The 19,215-nt window shown below is 42.9% G+C and overlaps 1 protein-coding gene across 1 annotated transcript in view; it reads right to left on the reverse strand.

The window, feature by feature from the left end:
• LOC132890962 (zinc finger protein 260-like) overlaps positions 1-6,782 on the reverse strand; it is a 77,200-nt gene extending 70,418 nt beyond the window's left edge. The window contains exons 1-3 of the mRNA XM_060928374.1: positions 6,692-6,782; positions 6,234-6,306; positions 1,350-1,527 (exon numbers count right to left, since the gene is read on the reverse strand). Of these exons, the coding sequence (XP_060784357.1) occupies positions 1,350-1,527; positions 6,234-6,296 (241 nt within the window). The 5' untranslated portion in view covers positions 6,297-6,306; positions 6,692-6,782. The remainder of the gene's footprint in view (positions 1-1,349; positions 1,528-6,233; positions 6,307-6,691) is intronic.
• Positions 6,783-19,215: the final 12,433 nt, after the last annotated feature.

The following is a 19,215-nucleotide window of genomic DNA, read 5'->3' on the forward strand; positions in this document are numbered from 1 at the left end:
TACCCCACCTTTCGCCCGTAGTCAGCTGGGATAGGCTCCAGCTTGCCTGCGACCCTGTAGAACAGGATAAAGCAGCTAGAGATAATGAGATGAGATGAGCACCCTTCCCAGGATGGAGGGAGGGACACAGGGATGGAAGGAAATCACCACGACATAATGCCCCTTCGGGCCTTTCGTCAGCGGGGCATAAACACCACACCACTCGTTTCCCTATTTGAGCATGCTGACACTGCTGCCATTTCTGGAGCTACACATTTTTCCAGTGGCATTTTCGTAGAATTTAAAGTTAATTTTATTTAAATGTATTGCCAACACCCACTTCAGGAGTAAACCGGAATACACTCACGCCAGTCCACTGCAGAGCATCATGCACCCACACATGAACAAACTTGTTCACACCTAGTGGTAATTTAAGCATAGCCTATTTGCCCATATCTGAAGAAAACCAGTGGCCCCAGAGGAAACCTACACAGACATGGGGAGAATGTGCAAATCTCAACACAGACAATAACCTGAGCTCAGGATCAAATCCACAACCCTGGACCTATGAGGCCATGAAGATGCACCACCGGTTTTCCCCTAAATCTGTATACAGATATATGGATACCTGACCATCAGACCCATAAATGCTTGTTGAGCATCTCATTCCAGATTCAATCCTCTTTGCTCTTCAACTAAGCTCCACTATTCTGGGTGCACTTTCCACTCAAGCATTCATGAGGTCAGGCACTAATGTTGGGTGAGGCGGCCTGGGGTTCAGTTGGTGTTTCACATCATCCCAAAGGTGTTCCGTGGGTTCGAGGTCAGGGTTCTATGCAGGACACTAGAGTTCTTCCACTCCAACCTTAACACACCATGTCTTCATGGAACTTGCTTTGTGTACAGGGACACTGTCATGCTGGAACAGGTTCTGACTTCTTAGTTCCAGTGAAGAGAATTTGTAAAGCAACAGCATGCAAAGACATTCAATTGTGTGCTTCCAACTTTGTAATAACAGTTTGGAGAAGAACCACACATGGGTGTGATGGTCAGGGGTGCACAAACTTTAGCCATATATTGTAAAGAATCACATCCATGGAGCTTGAAACAAGTGTTATTCTGGAGCGAATGTGGGGTCACTATTTAAATGTATGCATTTAAAAAATTTTTGTTTTCCTCATGCTTATGTATGATATTAAACTCTGTATAAACATAAAAACCATGCGAGTTAATTTAGTCGTAATTTGGTGATTAAATTATCTGAAACAGAGGCTACATCCCAAATAACCCACTATAATACTTTCAGTGCACTAGATACTGTGTCAGGTAGAATAATCAGTGAGAGTGTTACTGAGCTCCTGATCTCGTACAGAGGTAGTCTTTATTGTCAGGATCTTCCTCTTTAATTGAGAGAACTTCAGGTGGGTTCTCAAAGTTGTTTCCATGGTTGTAGATGTTCAGCTCCAGTGTCTCTTCTTTCTTCACACAGATTCCTGACACTTCAGATGTCCCTCCATCTGAAATCTCGATTTTCACGTCTTCATACAGCTAAAGATCAAACAAGAATAACACTTATTCAGAAAAGACTTCAGATTTCCTCTCATTAAGCTACGGTCACACTACAGCTCGCAATGCTTTGCAATGAGTTATAGATGAAAATGAGGCATTTTGGTTTGACGATGTACAGGTGAACTAAAAGTTGTGGTCGGTGGACACTTGACTGTCACGCCTTCGTGCACTTGAGTCTGGTGTAGCTCGAGTAGCCATGCACACTCACGGAGTGCATTGTGCGCGATCGTGTGACCCAGTTGTCATGAGAAACACCTGATACTGATTTGAGTGCAAATCAGCATGTGCATATAAGGATGCTGTTTTCACAGAGACTTTGCGAAGTATTAACATCACCGTCATGTTTGTTTCTAGCTGTGATTAAGACTCTGGTTAAATACTCTGCTTTCTGTTTTGGTTTCATTTGTGTTTTGTTGCTCTAACCTTGCCTCACATTTTGCTTTTGTGAATATCACACCTGCTGATGAACACGCATCCTGCACTTACATCCATCTAACTCCGCATACCTGAAAAAATACTTCACAAAGTCTCTTTGGAAACGACATCCTCATATGCTTGTGCCGATTATGCTCAAATCAGCATCAGGTGTTTCCCATAATAATTTGGTCCAAAGGGCGCGCACAATGGCCTCCGAACGATCCCCAAATGCACTTTTTAAGTCTCGGGGAAGGTTAGGCTATGCCATTTAGTTTGCTGAAGAAAACATCGCTACCAAATTTTAATGCAGGCACTGGCATTTTTTGCGACATTTTTGGCCACTCACGAAGCGGAGACACACCAAAATACAACTCGCGAAACTTGAAGAACATTTGCCTTGCATCGCATGATTGGCAGCAATGCTACCAATTTTTCATCGCCAAGTATTCGCAAACCCGTTGCAAGCTGTAGTGTGAGCAGGGCCTTATGCATTATTAGGTTCTGTGTGATTAGCAGGACAGCTTGTAGGCTGGCAGTGAAGCGAGGCAGCAAAATACAAACATTGGTCAAGCTTTAAAGGGCATATCCTGGACCAATTTAGTGTTTTTTTTAATATGAAAGTATGTCCCTTTACACACTCATCCAGAAGGGTAATTTTGCACAAGGCCATCTGTCTACAGCAGGAAAAAACAAAATAACAAAACGCGTCTAAAAATCCCAAGGGAGTCTAGAGCCATATTGATCCAGATTCATGACGTCACGTGCGGATCTGCCAGCAGGCTGAGAGACATACACAGGAACACCTAATTTAGAGTATAGGGTCATTCCATGCCAAATCAACAAGAGGTTATGCTCAACCATCTCAGATTTCAATGAAATTTGGAGGGCTCAGAGATACTATTAAAAGAAGTTAATCCCCAAAACTTGAGCTTCCTATCACCAATAGTTTCAGAGATACAGGCATTTTAATTTTTCGATTTTTTTGTTTTTTGCTCAAAACATACATATTTCAAAGTGCAATATAATCTTTATTATGCAAGAGAAACCTAAAATTTTGCACAGAGAGACTCAATGTCTTGTAGTACAAGCTTCAACTTAGAATTTCAATGGTCATTGTATATTAGATGGTGATTTTAACAAGGAAATTAAAAAGACAAATTTGCAGTTTTTGCATTTTTAACTCATTCTGGAAGCTTGCCTGTGGCAGTAATGCTTAAACTAAGAATGTTATTCAAATCTACACAGAAATATCTACCAATTTCAGTTTTACCAAGTCTCCACTATTCCTAGTTTGTCTGTAATTGGGTTTTGAAATTCGCCAATTTCTAAAACATTCCATTTTCAGTCGCAAGAAATCCAATGTGGGATAGCAGTTAGGAACTTGTACATTTTTTTCAGTAATCCCCAAGACCCATATTTTATATTTCCAAATTTTTGTTCTGTGTCTCTCAAGTATTTTTAAACTACAGGAGTTTAAAAAATCCATTTTCACCAAATTCGAATTTTTGATATATTTTCATATAACTGATATTTGAGGGTTAATAAATGCTTCAATAAGGCTCAAGTAGGTTAGGAGACATGTTTCTTCCTCAATTTTAAATAAAATTTAAATTAATGCTCAGTATTAATTATTTGTAAATTGATTTTAATCTAAGACTGTGTAACATTAGCAATCAATGACCAGCTATTGTGTACCAGTCAACAGCCAGGCTTATCAATATCAACACAGCACAATAGGTGACCTTTGATACCAGAACAGGTGGCTCATATCTTATAGTTTTAGAGTCTGTAAACTGCATACTTGTTCAGATAACATTATATTGCTTGGATTATATTAAATACATTGTAATACAGAGCACTGAGAAAATTTACCAGTGTTATTAACTGAATGGGTTTCTTTGCAAGGATTGGATATTTTGAATAGTTGACTAGGGAATTTAATTGTAGTTGCTTTCAATTTGAGATCAGTATAAATGAGTTTGTTCTTAGACATCTAGAAATGGCTGAACTTCCTCCCTGTTCTATAGGAATTGGACTAAAGAAAGATTTTGACTGCCATAAACTAACATACAACAGAAATTGTAAGTTAAGTGATTTATATGAAAAATGACTGACTTCTTTAGTTTATATATATATATATATATATATATATATATATATATATTTTTTTTTTAACTGAAAAATGTGAAATGTTCATATATTATTTAGCTTATTTCAAAATGATATTTTTAAAACCATATTTCTGTGACATGCACACAAGTAAAATGTTTCCTTATCTATACAAATCATTTAGTTGTATTTATCAGTCCTTAATCATCAATAAAATGGAAATATCAAAAATTCGAATTTGGAAAAAAATGGATTTTTTTAAACACCTGTAGCTCAGAAATACTTGACACAGAACAAAAACTTGGAAATATAAAATATGGGTCTAGGAGATTACTGAAAAAAATTTACAAGTTCCTAACTGCTATCCCACATTGGAATCCATGTTACTGAAAATGGCATGTTTTAGAAATCGGCGAATTTCAAAACCCTATTACAGACAAACTAGGAATAGTGGAGACTTGGTAAAACTGAAATTGGTAGATATTTCTGTGTAGATTTGAATAACATTCATAGTTTAAGCATTACTGCCACAGGCAAGCTTCCAGAATTAATTAAAAATGCAAAAAATGCAAATTTGTCTTTTTAATTTCCTTGTTAAAATCACCATCTAATATACAATGACCACTGAAATTCTAAGTTGAAGCTTGTAGTACAAGACACTGAGTCTCTCTGTGCAAAATTTTAGGTTTCTATCTTGCATAATAAAGATTATATTACACTTTGAAATATAGTGTATAGTATAGTGTTTTGAGCAAAATGCAAAAAAATTGAAAAATTCAAATGCCTGTATCTCTGAAACCGTTGGAGACAGGAAGCTCAAATTTTGGGGATTAACTTCTTTTAATAGTATCTCTGAGCCCTCCAAATTTCATTAAAATCTGAGATGGTTGAGCATAAATTTGTCAGATATTTGTTGATTTGGCATGGAATGACCCTATAGTCTCTCTTATTTCTTACCCTGGCAAGAGTCAACTTGTGAACTGCCGATTTTCTTGGTCTTTTTCTCGGCTCTGCTTGGTCCTCGGCTTCAAGAGCCTCAGTGGATGCAGCACTTCGCCTTCTGTCAGAAGAGATGAACACGGCTGCCTCCTTTGGTGACGCTGACACAAATGGAGACAGTGTTGCTTTGGGCATTCTAACAGATGGAACTGCGTCTTTTTTCAGATCAAGTTGCTTCTTGAAGCCCATTTCCCACTGCAAATAGTTCTCAAAGTCGTTGGGCTTTATGAAGCGAGCCCTGCATATGATGCTGTTGCATATTGCCAGTTTTTCCGGGTGCCTCGCACGAAGTGCTCCCATTTCTCTCTCACTGTCCGGTCTTTTGGAAAACGATGAGTACTAATCCCATCAAGATTGGTGTTGCTACACCCTCCTACGATACATCTGTTAACCATTTTAATAATTACACGATAACATTGAAGAAATTTGCAGAAAACCACCAGGTCGTTTTCTCATAAACAAACCAGCGCTGACGTAGGATTCAGAGGGAGGCGTCTCGCACGTGATGTCACGAAAATCAATGTTTGCCGGGAAATCCAAATGCCAAGTTTTTTCAGAAGCGGACCAATTTGCCTCAAATGGTTTGATTTCAACTGAATTTTTCTGGTATTGCGCACAGTAAAATAAATAGCACAAAATGTGACAGATATTTGACCAAAGTTTAATATAAAATAGGAGAATTACATTGATCTTACGGCGGCACGGTGGTGTAGTGGTTAGCGCTGTCGCCTCACAGCAAGAAGGTCCTGGGTTCGAGCCCCGGGGGCGGCGAGGGCCTTTCTGTGTGGAGTTTGCATGTTCTCCCCGTGTCTGCGTGGGTTTCCTCCGGGTGCTCCGGTTTCCCCCACAGTCCAAAGACATGCAGGTTAGGTTAACTGGTGACTCTAAATTGACCGTAGGTGTGAGTGTGAATGGTTGTCTGTGTCTATGTGTCAGCCCTGTGATGACCTGGCGACTTGTCCAGGGTGTACCCCGCCTTTCGCCCATAGTCAGCTGGGATAGGCTCCAGCTTGCCTGCGACCCTGTAGAAGGATAAAGCAGCTAGAGATGATGAGATGAGATGAGACATTGATCTTGCTCCTGAATTTACCCAAGATGTGCCCTTTAACATCATACTGTTATTTTTTGTTTTTACAACACAAATCATTCTTGAGCTTTACCTGTGAGGGATCAGGAGCCTGAGACGTCCTGGAGGAGCACTGTCTGTCTCCTGCTGAACTCATTATAACAGCTCTAAAAAATATTATTATTATTATTATTATTATTATTAATACCATTAACAACAACGTGTTTGATATTTCGATAAAAATAAAAGCAAGAGGATTATGTTATGTATAACCATTCATGAGCTTTTAAACCTCAACATTAATGCTTTTTATTCTTAAAAAGATAAACAAAAAAAAACTCCAAAAAACTAGGTTAGTTAACTAAATGTATGTGCATTGTTTTTATCTTAATTAGTGCAGACAACTCGTGAAGAGTGATTTTGAACAAAATATTATTTCAATAGGCTCCAGCTTGCCTGCGACCCTGTAGAACAGGATAAAGCGACTAGAGATAATGAGATAATCACAAACAGGTTAAACACACTCGGCCTCACAGCTTTATTGTAGCTTACCTCAGGGTTTAAAGCACAACGAATCTTCAAACATAGGCAAAATAATGAACCTGTATTTTTAACTGTATCAGATATAACCTACAATGGAAATTTTATTCGAAATATTTAATGTAATATTATGTTAATATGTTCCAGCAAGAAACATACAGACCTTTTCTTCTCCAATGTTTTCTGGCTGTTGGAGAAGCAGCAACAAGACGCTTTACCGCCACCACCTGGTCTGGAGTGGCGTAGCAAATACCGACTGAAACGAGATCCCGGCCATGTCGCTTCTTCTTCTTCTGCTGTCAGGTTTTATGGCAGTTTACAGGCAAAGTGTTTTACCGCCATTTACTGGACTGAGGTGCAATCAAATGGATGTCATTTCAAAGGAAAATAATAATCTCATCTCATCTAGCCGCTTTATCCTGTTCTACAGGGTCGCAGGCAAGCTGGAGCCTATCACAGCTGACTACGGGCGAAAGGCGGGGTACACCCTGGACAAGTCGCCAGGTCATCACAGGGCTGACACATAGACACAGACAACCATTCACACTCACACCTACAGTCAATTTAGAGTCACCAGTTAACCTAACCTGCATGTCTTTGGACTGTGGGGGAAACCGGAGCACCCGGAGGAAACCCACGCGGACACGAGGAGAACATGCAAACTCCGCACAGAAAGGCCCTCGCCGGCCACGGGGCTCGAACCCAGACCTTCTTGCTGTGAGGCGACAGCGCTAACCACTACACCACCATGCCGTCCCTGCTAAGTTTGTTTCTTTGATAAATGTTATCATAACACGAGTGATGTTTCCTAATCTAGGCTCACCTAATAAGGTGTCTAAAGGAAAAGCTTTCTTAACTGCGTTCACTTCCCTCTTCAGTTTTTCACTTTGTCTGTAGAATTTTAAGCACCTTAAAAGAACATGATCTACATCCTCTCTCACACCACAAAGTTCACATTTTCCAGATAGATGTTTGTTTATAACGTATAAACTGTTATTTAATCCAGTATGGCCTATTCTCGGTCTTGTAAACCAAACCTCCTCCTGTGTGTTTGGGTAACTAGGTTTGCTACTTGAAATATCTTTTTGTATATTATATCAGTGTCTACTTTTCTTCTCCTTATCCCATTCATCTTGCCATATGATGTTAACTTTATGTTTAATGCGTACCTTAACTTCTGATCTACTGAGTGGAATACTTAACTAAACCTCCTCTTCTTTGGTTGCCTCTTTTGCCAGCTTGTCTGCTTCCTCATTACCACCAACTCCTTTATGGGCTAAAACCCATACAAACTGGATTGATATTCCCTGTTGACTGATTGCAAGTAAGATATTATTAATTTCATTCAATAAGTCCTCTTGGGGGGCGGCACGGTGGTGTAGTGGTTAGCGCTGTCGCCTCACAGCAAGAAGGTCCGGGTTCGAGCCCCGTGGCCGGCGAGGGCCTTTCTGTGCGGAGTTTGCATGTTCTCCCCATGTCTGTGTGGGTTTCCTCTGGGTGCTCCGGTTTCCCCCACAGTCCAAAGACATGCAGGTTAGGTTAACTGGTGACTCTAAATTGACCGTAGGTGTGAGTGTGAATGGTTGTCTGTGTCTATGTGTCAGCCCTGTGATGACCTGGCGACTTGTCCAGGGTGTACCCCGCCTTTTGCCCGTAGTCAGCTGGGATAGGATCCAGCTTGCCTGCGACCCTGTAGAACAGGATAAAGCGGCTAGAGATAATGAGATGAGATGAGAAGTCCTGTCAGCATGATGATTCTCCATTTTGAATGGATGCGAGAGATGACATAGAATCAGAACAAATAACTGCTTTAGGGGGCAGCTTCTATCCACTGTAATGCAATAATAATGGCAGTCATTTCAGCTGCAAATATGGACAGATGATCTGATGGTCTTTTTTTAATAGAGATTTTGTAATCAGGGATATACAACCCCGATTCCAAAAAAGTTGGGACAAAGTACAAACTGTAAATAAAAATGGAATGCAATAATTTACAAATTTCAAAAACTGATATTGTATTCACAATAGAACATAGACAACATATCAAATGTCGAAAGTGAGACATTTTGAAATTTCATGCCAAATATTGGCTCATTTGAAATTTCATGACAGCAACACATCTCAAAAAAGTTGGGACAGGGGCAATAAGAGGCTGGAAAAGTTAAAGGTACAAAAAAGGAATAGCTGGAGGGTCAAATTGCAACTCATTAGGTCAATTGGCAATAGGTCATTAACATGACTGGGTATAAAAAGAGCATCTTGGAGTGGCAGCGGCTCTCAGAAGTAAAGATGGGAAGAGGATCACCAATCCCCCTAATTCTGCGCCGACAAATAGTGGAGCAATATCAGAAAGGAGTTCGACAGTGTAAAATTGCAAAGAGTTTGAACATATCATCATCTACAGTGCATAATATCATCAAAAGATTCAGAGAATCTGGAAGAATCTCTGTGCGTAAGGGTCAAGGCCGGAAAACCATACTGGGTGCCCGTGATCTTCGGGCCCTTAGACGGCACTGCATCACATACAGGCATGCTTCTGTATTGGAAATCACAAAATGGGCTCAGGAATATTTCCAGAGAACATTATCTGTGAACACAATTCACCGTGCCATCCGCCGTTGCCAGCTAAAACTCTATAGTTCAAAGAAGAAGCCGTATCTAAACACGATCCAGAGGCGCAGACGTCTTCTCTGGGCCAAGGCTCATTTAAAATGGACTGTGGCAAAGTGGAAAACTGTTCTGTGGTCAGACGAATCAAAATTTGAAGTTCTTTATGGAAATCAGGGACGCCGTGTCATTCGGACTAAAGAGGAGAAGGACGACCCAAGTTGTTGTCAGCGCTCAGTTCAGAAGCCTGCATCTCTGATGGTATGGGGTTGCATTAGTGCGTGTGGCATGGGCAGCTTACACATCTGGAAAGGCACCATCAATGCTGAAAGGTATATCCAGGTTCTAGAGCAACATATGCTCCCATCCAGACGACGTCTCTTTCAGGGAAGACCTTGCATTTTCCAACATGACAATGCCAAACCACATACTGCATCAATTACAGCATCATGGCTGCGTAGAAGAAGGGTCCGGGTACTGAACTGGCCAGCCTGCAGTCCAGATCTTTCACCCATAGAAAACATTTGGCGCATCATAAAATGGAAGATACAACAAAAAAGACCTAAGACAGTTGAGCAACTAGAATCCTACATTAGACAAGAATGGGTTAACATTCCTATCCCTAAACTTGAGCAACTTGTCTCCTCAGTCCCCAGACGTTTACAGACTGTTGTAAAGAGAAAAGGGGATGTCTCACAGTGGGAAACATGGCCTTGTCCCAACTTTTTTGAGATGTGGTGTTGTCATGAAATTTAAAATCACCTAATTTTTCTCTTTAAATGATACATTTTCTCAGTTTAAACATTTGATATGTCATCTATGTTCTATTCCGAATAAAATATGGAATTTTGAAACTTCCACATCATTGCATTCCGTTTTTATTTACAATTTGTACTTTGTCCCAACTTTTTTGGAATCGGGGTTGTAAACTGCAATACCTGTTTTACCCTCTGAATCTTTAGATGCATCTGTATAAACCTGTGTTGTATTATAGTACCTACTTCCTAAATATTGCTCTACATTCTGATACACTCCTCCAGATTTAGCTCTCTCTTTGGTTTCCATGATCACTGTAGGGGAGCAAAACAACCAAGGTGGAGTTGTTACCAGGGGCACAGTCTTACTACAAATGATATTATCTATTCCCAATTGATTTGCTAATTTATTGCCATCCCATCCAAAGCTACAAATCTGGGATCTACTATACTCCCAACACTCATTGAGAACTTTTTTAGTAGGGTGTGAGAGAAAGGCCCTCGCCGGCCCCGGGGCTCGAACCCAGGACCTTCTTGCTGTGAGGCGACAGCGCTAACCACTACACCACCGTGCCGCCCGCTCATAATAATCATAACAAAATAAAACTTCCATCCAAACCGATATACTCGCCAGCCAGGTTTTTTGCACTTGGGTCATAGGTACCTGGCTGGGCTTTTCTTTCCTTTTACTTTACCAATCTGGCAGCTTGGAAAGTAGCCCAGGCATGATCATACTGTTGCCACTATTATATAATATAAATGGATATCTTATTTTTAAAGGCTATTTCCAACAATGACTAACAATATGAAGAAGGGGACTGCACACAAGTCAAATCATTACAAATAGTTATTTACTGTGTTTGAAAGTATCATTCTTTCATTACATATGGCTTAAAAGCAGTACCACAATAATTAACTTATCAAGTGGGGCATATAAATACCATCCAATTGCTACAAATTAACATGGAGTGAACGATCATATCATTGTTAATCACAAATAGTGACATTAGATTCGAGGCATGGGGGCTCTCATGGGCAGTGTTGTTTCCTCATCGTCATCCTCATTATTGGCATCGTCAGCTGGAGACAAAGAAGAAAGAGGAATCAGAGAGCTTTTGCAGCTCAGACAGCACTGACCTGTAGGTTGGTGCCACGTATTAATACTCCTCTGGCTGCTCAAGGAGGGCAGAGAGTGGTACCACTTCAGTGGAGTCAGCTGTGTGTAGTTGGCAGGCTCCACCCCATAACCATGCTGGCTGTGGTGGTCCAAAGCAGAGGTGCTGAAGTGGTGCTGTCTCTTCAGCACCATCATGGCAGCAGGGCATGGAGTGACACAGAGAGATGGTGGAGGATATCTTGAGCTGCTTAGATATCTTAGATGGTGGAGGATATTTTGAGCTGAGATACTTTCATTCACTGTGACTATTTTAAGAAATGATAAACATTCTTCTAAAGCATCATTTGTGTTATTTTCTGTGGGTCTCTGTATGTATACAATATTTAGGCAGGAGATTTTTCAGCTCAAAATCTGATTCAAGACTTCCCTTTCATTGTTATTATATTAAAATTCAAGATGAGTATTATTTCAGATTTTTCACTCTGAGCTCTCTCAGGCCTGACACATGAATCCCATAACCTACAGTAACTGATAGAACAATATCAACAATTCAAAAACTCTTTAATTGTATAAATCTGAAATGGTTTGCAATTAATTGGGATCCACTGTTTTTATCGTTTCAGCCACGCATCAGACCCTCGGCCAACTGAAAATGTCTTTCACACACTTTTCTCCCCCAGGAGAGTTTTGAAAAGCATTCTCTCATACTGAATGTAGTGGACTTGAACAATGGACACCCATTTGGGATTCGACTTCACAGCTTTATTTTAACTTACCTCAGGGTTTAAAGCGCAATGAATCTTCAAACGTAAGGAAAACAATGCACTTGTATTCTTAATTGTACCAGATATAACCTCCACTGGAAATTTTATTCGAAATCTCATCTCATTATCTCTAGCCGCTTTATCCTGTTCTACAGGGTCGCAGGCAAGCTGGAGCCTATCCCAGCTGACTACAGGCGAAAGGCGGGGTACACCCTGGACAAGTCGCCAGGTCATCACAGGGCTGACACATAGACACAGACAACCATTCACACTCACATTCACACCTACGGTCAATTTAGAGTCACCAGTTAACCTAACCTGCATGTCTTTGGACTGTGGGGGAAACCGGAGCACCCAGAGGAAACCCACGCAGACATGGGGAGAACATGCAAACTCCGCACAGAAAGGCCCTCGCCGGCCACGGGGCTCGAACCTGGACCTTCTTTCTGTGAGGCGCCAGCGCTAACCACTACACCACCGTGCCGCCAATATAAAACTTATAAAATAAAATAAATCAATAAAATTAAAGTTCAAGGCTAGCATACAGGGACGAGGTGGAGCGGCTGTCAGAGTGGTGCAAAGTCAACAATCTGCTCCTCAACACCACCAAAATAAAGGAGCTGGTTATTGACTTTAGGAAAAACAAAACTGACATCCAGCCACTCATCATCAACAGGGCCTGTGTGGAGAGGTGTTCATTTTCCTCAATAAATAAATGACCAAGTATAATATTTTTGTCTCATTTGTTTAACTGGGTTCTCTTTACCTACTTTTAGGACTTGTGTGAAATATAGAAAATTCTAAAGGGTTCACAAACTGTCAAGCACCACTGTATGTCCACCGATGGAATTCAGCAGCAGCGTGACAAGTCGAGAACCTGCAGCGGGTCAGGATTTGCAGCGGCAGCTCTCATGTAAAAAGGTGTTTCTTTGTCATCGTCTTCATTGTAGGCCTTGTTGCCTGGAGATAGAGGGGAGAGAGCAATCAGCAAGCTTTTGGATCTCAGAGAGCACTGACCTCTTTGGTTGCAGCACTGATTTGTACTCCCCTTGCTGCTGAAGGAGAGCAGAGAGTGGCATCACTTGAGTGGAGTCAGCTGTGTGTGTAGTTCTCAGGCTCCAACCAGTGACCACGCTACATGTGGCGGTCCAAAACAGAGGTGCTGAAATGGTGTCGTCTCTTCAGGGCAGCAGGGTGAGGAGCAACACAGAGAGATGCTGGAGGATTTCTTGAGTTACTGCCACAGATCATAAAATGCATCTCACACACAATACTTGGTTAAATCTAATACATAGATTTAGGCACTGATTAAAAACGGAGCTCCCATCTGTTTCTGGGTTGTAGAATCTTCTTATATCATAGCCAGCCGCTTTTGCTTTATTTCTTTCTTGGCTAGCACTGGCCACTAGGCGGTGTGTATGACTGGTAATTACGAACACTGGCCACTAGGCGGTGTGTCTCATCTCATCTCATCTCATCTCATCTCATATCATCTCTAGCCACTTTATCCTGTTCTACAGGGTCACAGGCAAGCTGGAGCCTATCCCAGCTGACTATGGGCGAAAGGCGGGGTACACCCTGGACAAGTCGCCAGGTCATCACAGGGCTGACACATAGACACAGACAAGCATTCACACTCACATTCACACCTACAGTCAATTTAGAGTCACCAGTTAACCTAACCTGCATGTCTTTGGACTGTGGGGGAAACCAGAGCACCCAGAGGAAACCCACACGGACAGGGGGAGAACATGCAAACTCCGCACAGAAAGGCCCTCGCCGGCCACGGGGCTCGAACACGGACCTTCTTGCTGTGAAGCGACAGCACTAACCACTACACCACCGTGCCGCCCTGAGGCAGTGTGTATGACTCGTAATTACTAACACTGGCCACTAGGCGGTGTATATGACTGGTAATTACTAACACTGGCCACTAGGCGGTGTCTCATCTCATCTCATCTCATTATCTCTAGCCGCTTTATCCTTCTACAGGGTCGCAGGCAAGCTGGAGCCTATCCCAGCTGACTATGGGCGAAAGGCGGGATACACCCTGGACAAGTCGCCAGGTCATCACAGGGCTGACACATAGACACAGACAACCATTCACACTCCCGTTCACACCTACGGTCAATTTAGAGTCACCAGTTAACCTAACCTGCATGTCTTTGGACTGTGGGGGAAACCGGAGCACCCGGAGGAAACCCACGCGGACACGGGGAGAACATGCAAACTCCGCACAGAAAGGCCCTCGCCGGCCCCGGGGCTCGAACCCAGGACCTTCTTGCTGTGAGGCGACAGCGCTAACCACTACACCACCGTGCCGCCACTAGGCGGTGTATGACTGGTAATTCCTAACTGGCCACGAGGCAGTGTGTATGACTGGTAATTTCTAACACTGACCACTGGGCAGTGTGTATGACTTGTAATTACTAACACTGACCACTAGGCAGTGTGTATGACTTGTAATTACTAACACTGACCAGTAGGCTGTGTGTATGACTGTAATTACTAACACTGGCCACGAGGGGGTGTGTATGACTGTAATTACTAACACTGGCCACTAGGCGGTGTTTATGACTGTAATTACTAACACTGGCCACTAGGCAGTGTGTATGACTGGTAATTACTAACACTGGCCACTAGGCGGTGTATGACTGGTAATTACTAACACTGACCACTAGGCGGTGTGTATGCCTGTAATTACTCACACTGGCCACGAGGCGGTGTGTATGACTGTAATTACTAACACTGGCCACTGGGCAGTGTGTATGACTGTAATTACTAACACTGTCCACTAGATGGTGTGTATGACTGTAATTATTAACACTGGCCACTAGGCGGTGTGTATGACTGTAATTACTAACACTGGCCACTGGGCAGTGTGTATGACTGTAATTACTAACACTGGCCACTAGGTGGTGTGTATGACTGTAATTATTAACACTGGCCACTAGGCGGTGTGTATGACTGTAATTACTAACACTGGCCACTAGGCGGTGTGTATGACTGTAATTACTAACACTGGCCACGAGGGGGTGTGTATGACTGTAATTACTAACACTGGCCACTAGGCGGTATGTATGACTGGTAATTACTAACACTGGCCACTAGGCGGTGTGTATGACTGTAATTATTAACACTGGCCATTAGGCGGTGTGTATGACTGGTAATTACTAACACTGGCCACTAGGCAGTGTGTATGACTGTAATTACTCACACTGGCCACGAGGCGGTGTGTATGACTGTAATTATTAACACTGGCCACTAGGCGGTGTGTATGACTGTAATTATTAACACTGGCCACTAGACGGCGTGTATGACTGGTAATTACTAACACTGGCCACTAGGCGGTGTGTATGACTGTAATCAGTGATGGGAATAACGGCGTTAGAAATAAACGGCGTTACTAACGGCGTTACTTTTTTTAGTAACGAGTAATCTAACTAATTACTTTTTACATCGTTATAACGCCGTTCCCGTTACTTACAATAAAATACTATGCGTTACTTTATTAAAGCTGTTCTCATCTGGCACGCTGCTCGTTCAGCCTTTCTTTACTCTGCTTTAGTGTGGGGCGGGGAGACACAAGACAACGGCACAGTAAGCCAATCAGAGTAGATTTGGACAACATATGTAGGTAGGCCACGCCTACTGCACTACTGCGCACGCTTTCAATCGGAAGAGCCAGCGATGGCGAGCAGTCAGCCCTGCACTGCGCTTTCACATTGGAAATACAGCCATTACTTTTCATTACTTGAAATAAAAGGCAAGAGTGTTTACGTGCAATGCACATTATGTCGAGGAACAAAGCGTTTGTCCTCGTCAGTGGCCAGTAATTAGTAACAATTTTAATAACTACAAAAATATATTACATTTGATAGATGTCTTATCTCACATTGTCCCACAAAACTATTAATATAGTGTAGATAACGTTACTAATTGGTTCTGTTAAGTGTCCATTTCAGTCATTAAACACATTTAACATTCACTTTTATTATGATTACACTAATTGAATTTGATTTTTTTTTTGAGGGGGAACAAAATGTAACGGAATAATTACTTTCCCTGGTAATTAGTTACTTTTATGACAAAGTAACTCCGTTACTAACTCAGTTACTTTTTGGGAAAAGTAACTAGTAACTATAACTAATTACTTTTTGAAAGTAACGTGCCCAACACTGACTGTAATTACTCACACTGGCCACGAGGCAGTGTGTATGACTGTAATTATTAACACTGGCCACTAGGCGGTGTGTATGACTGTAATTACTAACACTGGCCACTAGGTGGTGTATCTCATCTCATCTCATTATGGTGGTGTATATGACTGGTAATTACTAACACTGGCCACTAGGCGGTGTGTATGATTGTAATTACTCACACTGGCCACTAGGCAGTGTGTATGACTGTAATTACTAACACTGGCCACTAGGCGGTGTGTATGACTGTAATTATTAACACTTGCCACTAGGCGGTGTGTATGACTGGTAATTACTAACACTGGCCACTAGGCGGTGTGTATGACTGTAATTACTCACACTGGCCACGAGGCGGTGTGTATGACTGTAATTATTAACACTGGCCACTAGGCGGTGTGCATGACTGTAATTACTAACACTGGCCACTAGGCGGTGTGTCATCCCATCTCATTATCTCTAGCCGCTTTATCCTTCTACAGGGTCGCAGGCAAGCTGGAGCCTATCCCAGCTGACCATGGGCGAAACGCGGGGTACACCCTGGACAAGTCGCCAGGTCATCACAGGGCTGACACATAGACACAGACAACCTTTCACACTCACATTCACACCTACGGTCAATTTAGAGTCACCAGTTAACCTAACCTGCATGTCTTTGGACTGTGGGGGAAACTGGAGCACCCGGAGGAAACCCACGCGGACACGGGGAGAACATGCAAACTCCACACAGAAAGGCCCTCACCGGCCCCGGGGCTCGAACCCAGGACCTTCTTGCTGTGAGGCGACAGCGCTAACCACTACACCACCGTGTAGGCGGTGTGTATGACTGTAATTATTAACACTGGCCACTAGGCGGTGTGTATGACTATAATTACTAACACTGGCCACTAGGTGGTGAGTACGACTGGTAATTACTAACACTGGCCACTAGGCGGTGTGTATGACTGTAATTACTAACACTGGCCACTAGGCGGTGTGTATGATTGTAATTATTAACACTGGCCACTAGGCGGTGTGTATGACTGTAATTACTAACACTGGCCACTAGGCGGTGTGTATGACTGTAATTATTAACACTGGCCACTAGGCGGTGTGTATGACTGTAATTACTAACACTGGCCACTAGGCGGTGTGTATGACTGTAATTACTCACACTGGCCACAAGGCGGTGTGTATGACTGTAATTATTAACACTGGCCACTTGGCGGTGTGTATGACTGTAATTATTAACACTGGCCACTAGGCGGTGTGTATGACTGGTAATTACTAACACTGGCCACTAGGCGGTGTGTATGACTGTAATTACTCACACTGGCCACGAGGCGGTGTGTATGACTGTAATTATTAACACTGGCCACTAGGCGGTGTGTATGACTGTAATTACTAACACTGGCCACTAGGCGGTGTATGTCTGGTAATTACTAACACTGGCCACTAGGCGGTGTGTATGACTGGTAATTACTAACACTGGCCACTAGGTGGTGTATATGACTGGTAATTACTAACACTGACCACTAGGCGGTGTGTATGACTGTAATTATTAACACTGGCCACTAGGCGGTGTGTATGACTGTAATTACTAACACTGGCCACTAGGTGGTGAGTACGACTGGTAATTACTAACACTGGCCACTAGGCGGTGTGTATGACTGTAATTACTAACACTGGCCACTAGGCGGTGTGTATGATTGTAATTATTAACACTGGCCACTAGGCGGTGTGTATGACTGTAATTACTAACACTGGCCACTAGGCGGTGTGTATGACTGTAATTATTAACACTGGCCACTAGGCGGTGTGTATGACTGTAATTACTCACACTGGCCACGAGGCGGTGTGTCTCATCTCATCTCATCTCATTATCTCTAGCCGCTTTATCCTTCTACAGGGTCGCAGGCAAGCTGGAGCCTATCCCAGCTGACTACGGGCGAAAGGCGGGGTACACCCTGGACAAGTCGCCAGGTCATCACACTGCTGACACATAGACACAGACAACCTTTCACACCTACGGTCAATTTAGAGTCACCAGTTAACCTAACCTGCATGTCTTTGGACTGTGGGGGAAACCGGAGCACCTGGAGGAAACCCACGCGGACACGGGGAGAACATGCAAACTCCACACAGAAAGGCCCTCACCGGCCCCGGGGCTCGAACCCAGGACCTTCTTGCTGTGAGGCGACAGCGCTAACCACTACACCACCGTGTACGCGGTGTGTATGACTGTAATTATTAACACTGGCCACTAGGCGGTGTGTATGACTGTAATTACTAACACTGGCCACTAGGTGGTGAGTACGACTGGTAATTACTAACACTGGCCACTAGGCGGTGTGTATGACTGTAATTACTAACACTGGCCACTAGGCGGTGTGTATGATTGTAATTATTAACACTGGCCACTAGGCGGTGTGTATGACTGTAATTACTAACACTGGCCACTAGGCGGTGTATGACTGGTAATTACTAACACTGGCCACTAGGCGGTGTGTATGCCTGTAATTACTCACACTGGCCACGAGGCGGTGTGTATGACTGTAATTATTAACACTGGCCACTAGGTGGTGTGTATGACTGTAATTATTAACACTGGCCACTAGGCGGTGTGTATGACTGTAATTACTAACACTGGCCACTAGGCGGTGTGTATGACTGTAATTACTAACACTGGCCACTAGGCGGTGTGTACGACTGGTAATTACTAACACTGGCCACTAGGCGGTGTGTATGACTGGTGGTACACGGATAAACCACAAATAATCGACTCGATGGGTTTGCCATTTTTTCTTCGGTATGGTGCTCCGCTCGGAGCTCCACTATTATGACCTGGCGACTTGTCCAGGGTGTACCCTGCCTCTCGCCCGTAGTCAGCTGGGATAGGCTCCAGCTTGCCTGCGACCCTGTAGAACAGGATAAAGCGGCTAGAGATAATGAGATGAGATGATGATTATCAGCTAGATTAAAGTTTGCTAGAATTTGTCTGAGCGTTTCCTACATATTCTGAAGTATTCAGGTTGGTCCTCACGAGATATGGCCGGGATCTCCTTTCAGTAAGTGTTTGCTACTCCCCTCCAGACCAGGTGGTGGCGGTAGAGCGCGT

Source organism: Neoarius graeffei, chromosome 8 (genome assembly GCF_027579695.1).
Source record: "Neoarius graeffei isolate fNeoGra1 chromosome 8, fNeoGra1.pri, whole genome shotgun sequence".
In the NCBI taxonomy this organism is placed as follows: domain Eukaryota; kingdom Metazoa; phylum Chordata; class Actinopteri; order Siluriformes; family Ariidae; genus Neoarius; species Neoarius graeffei.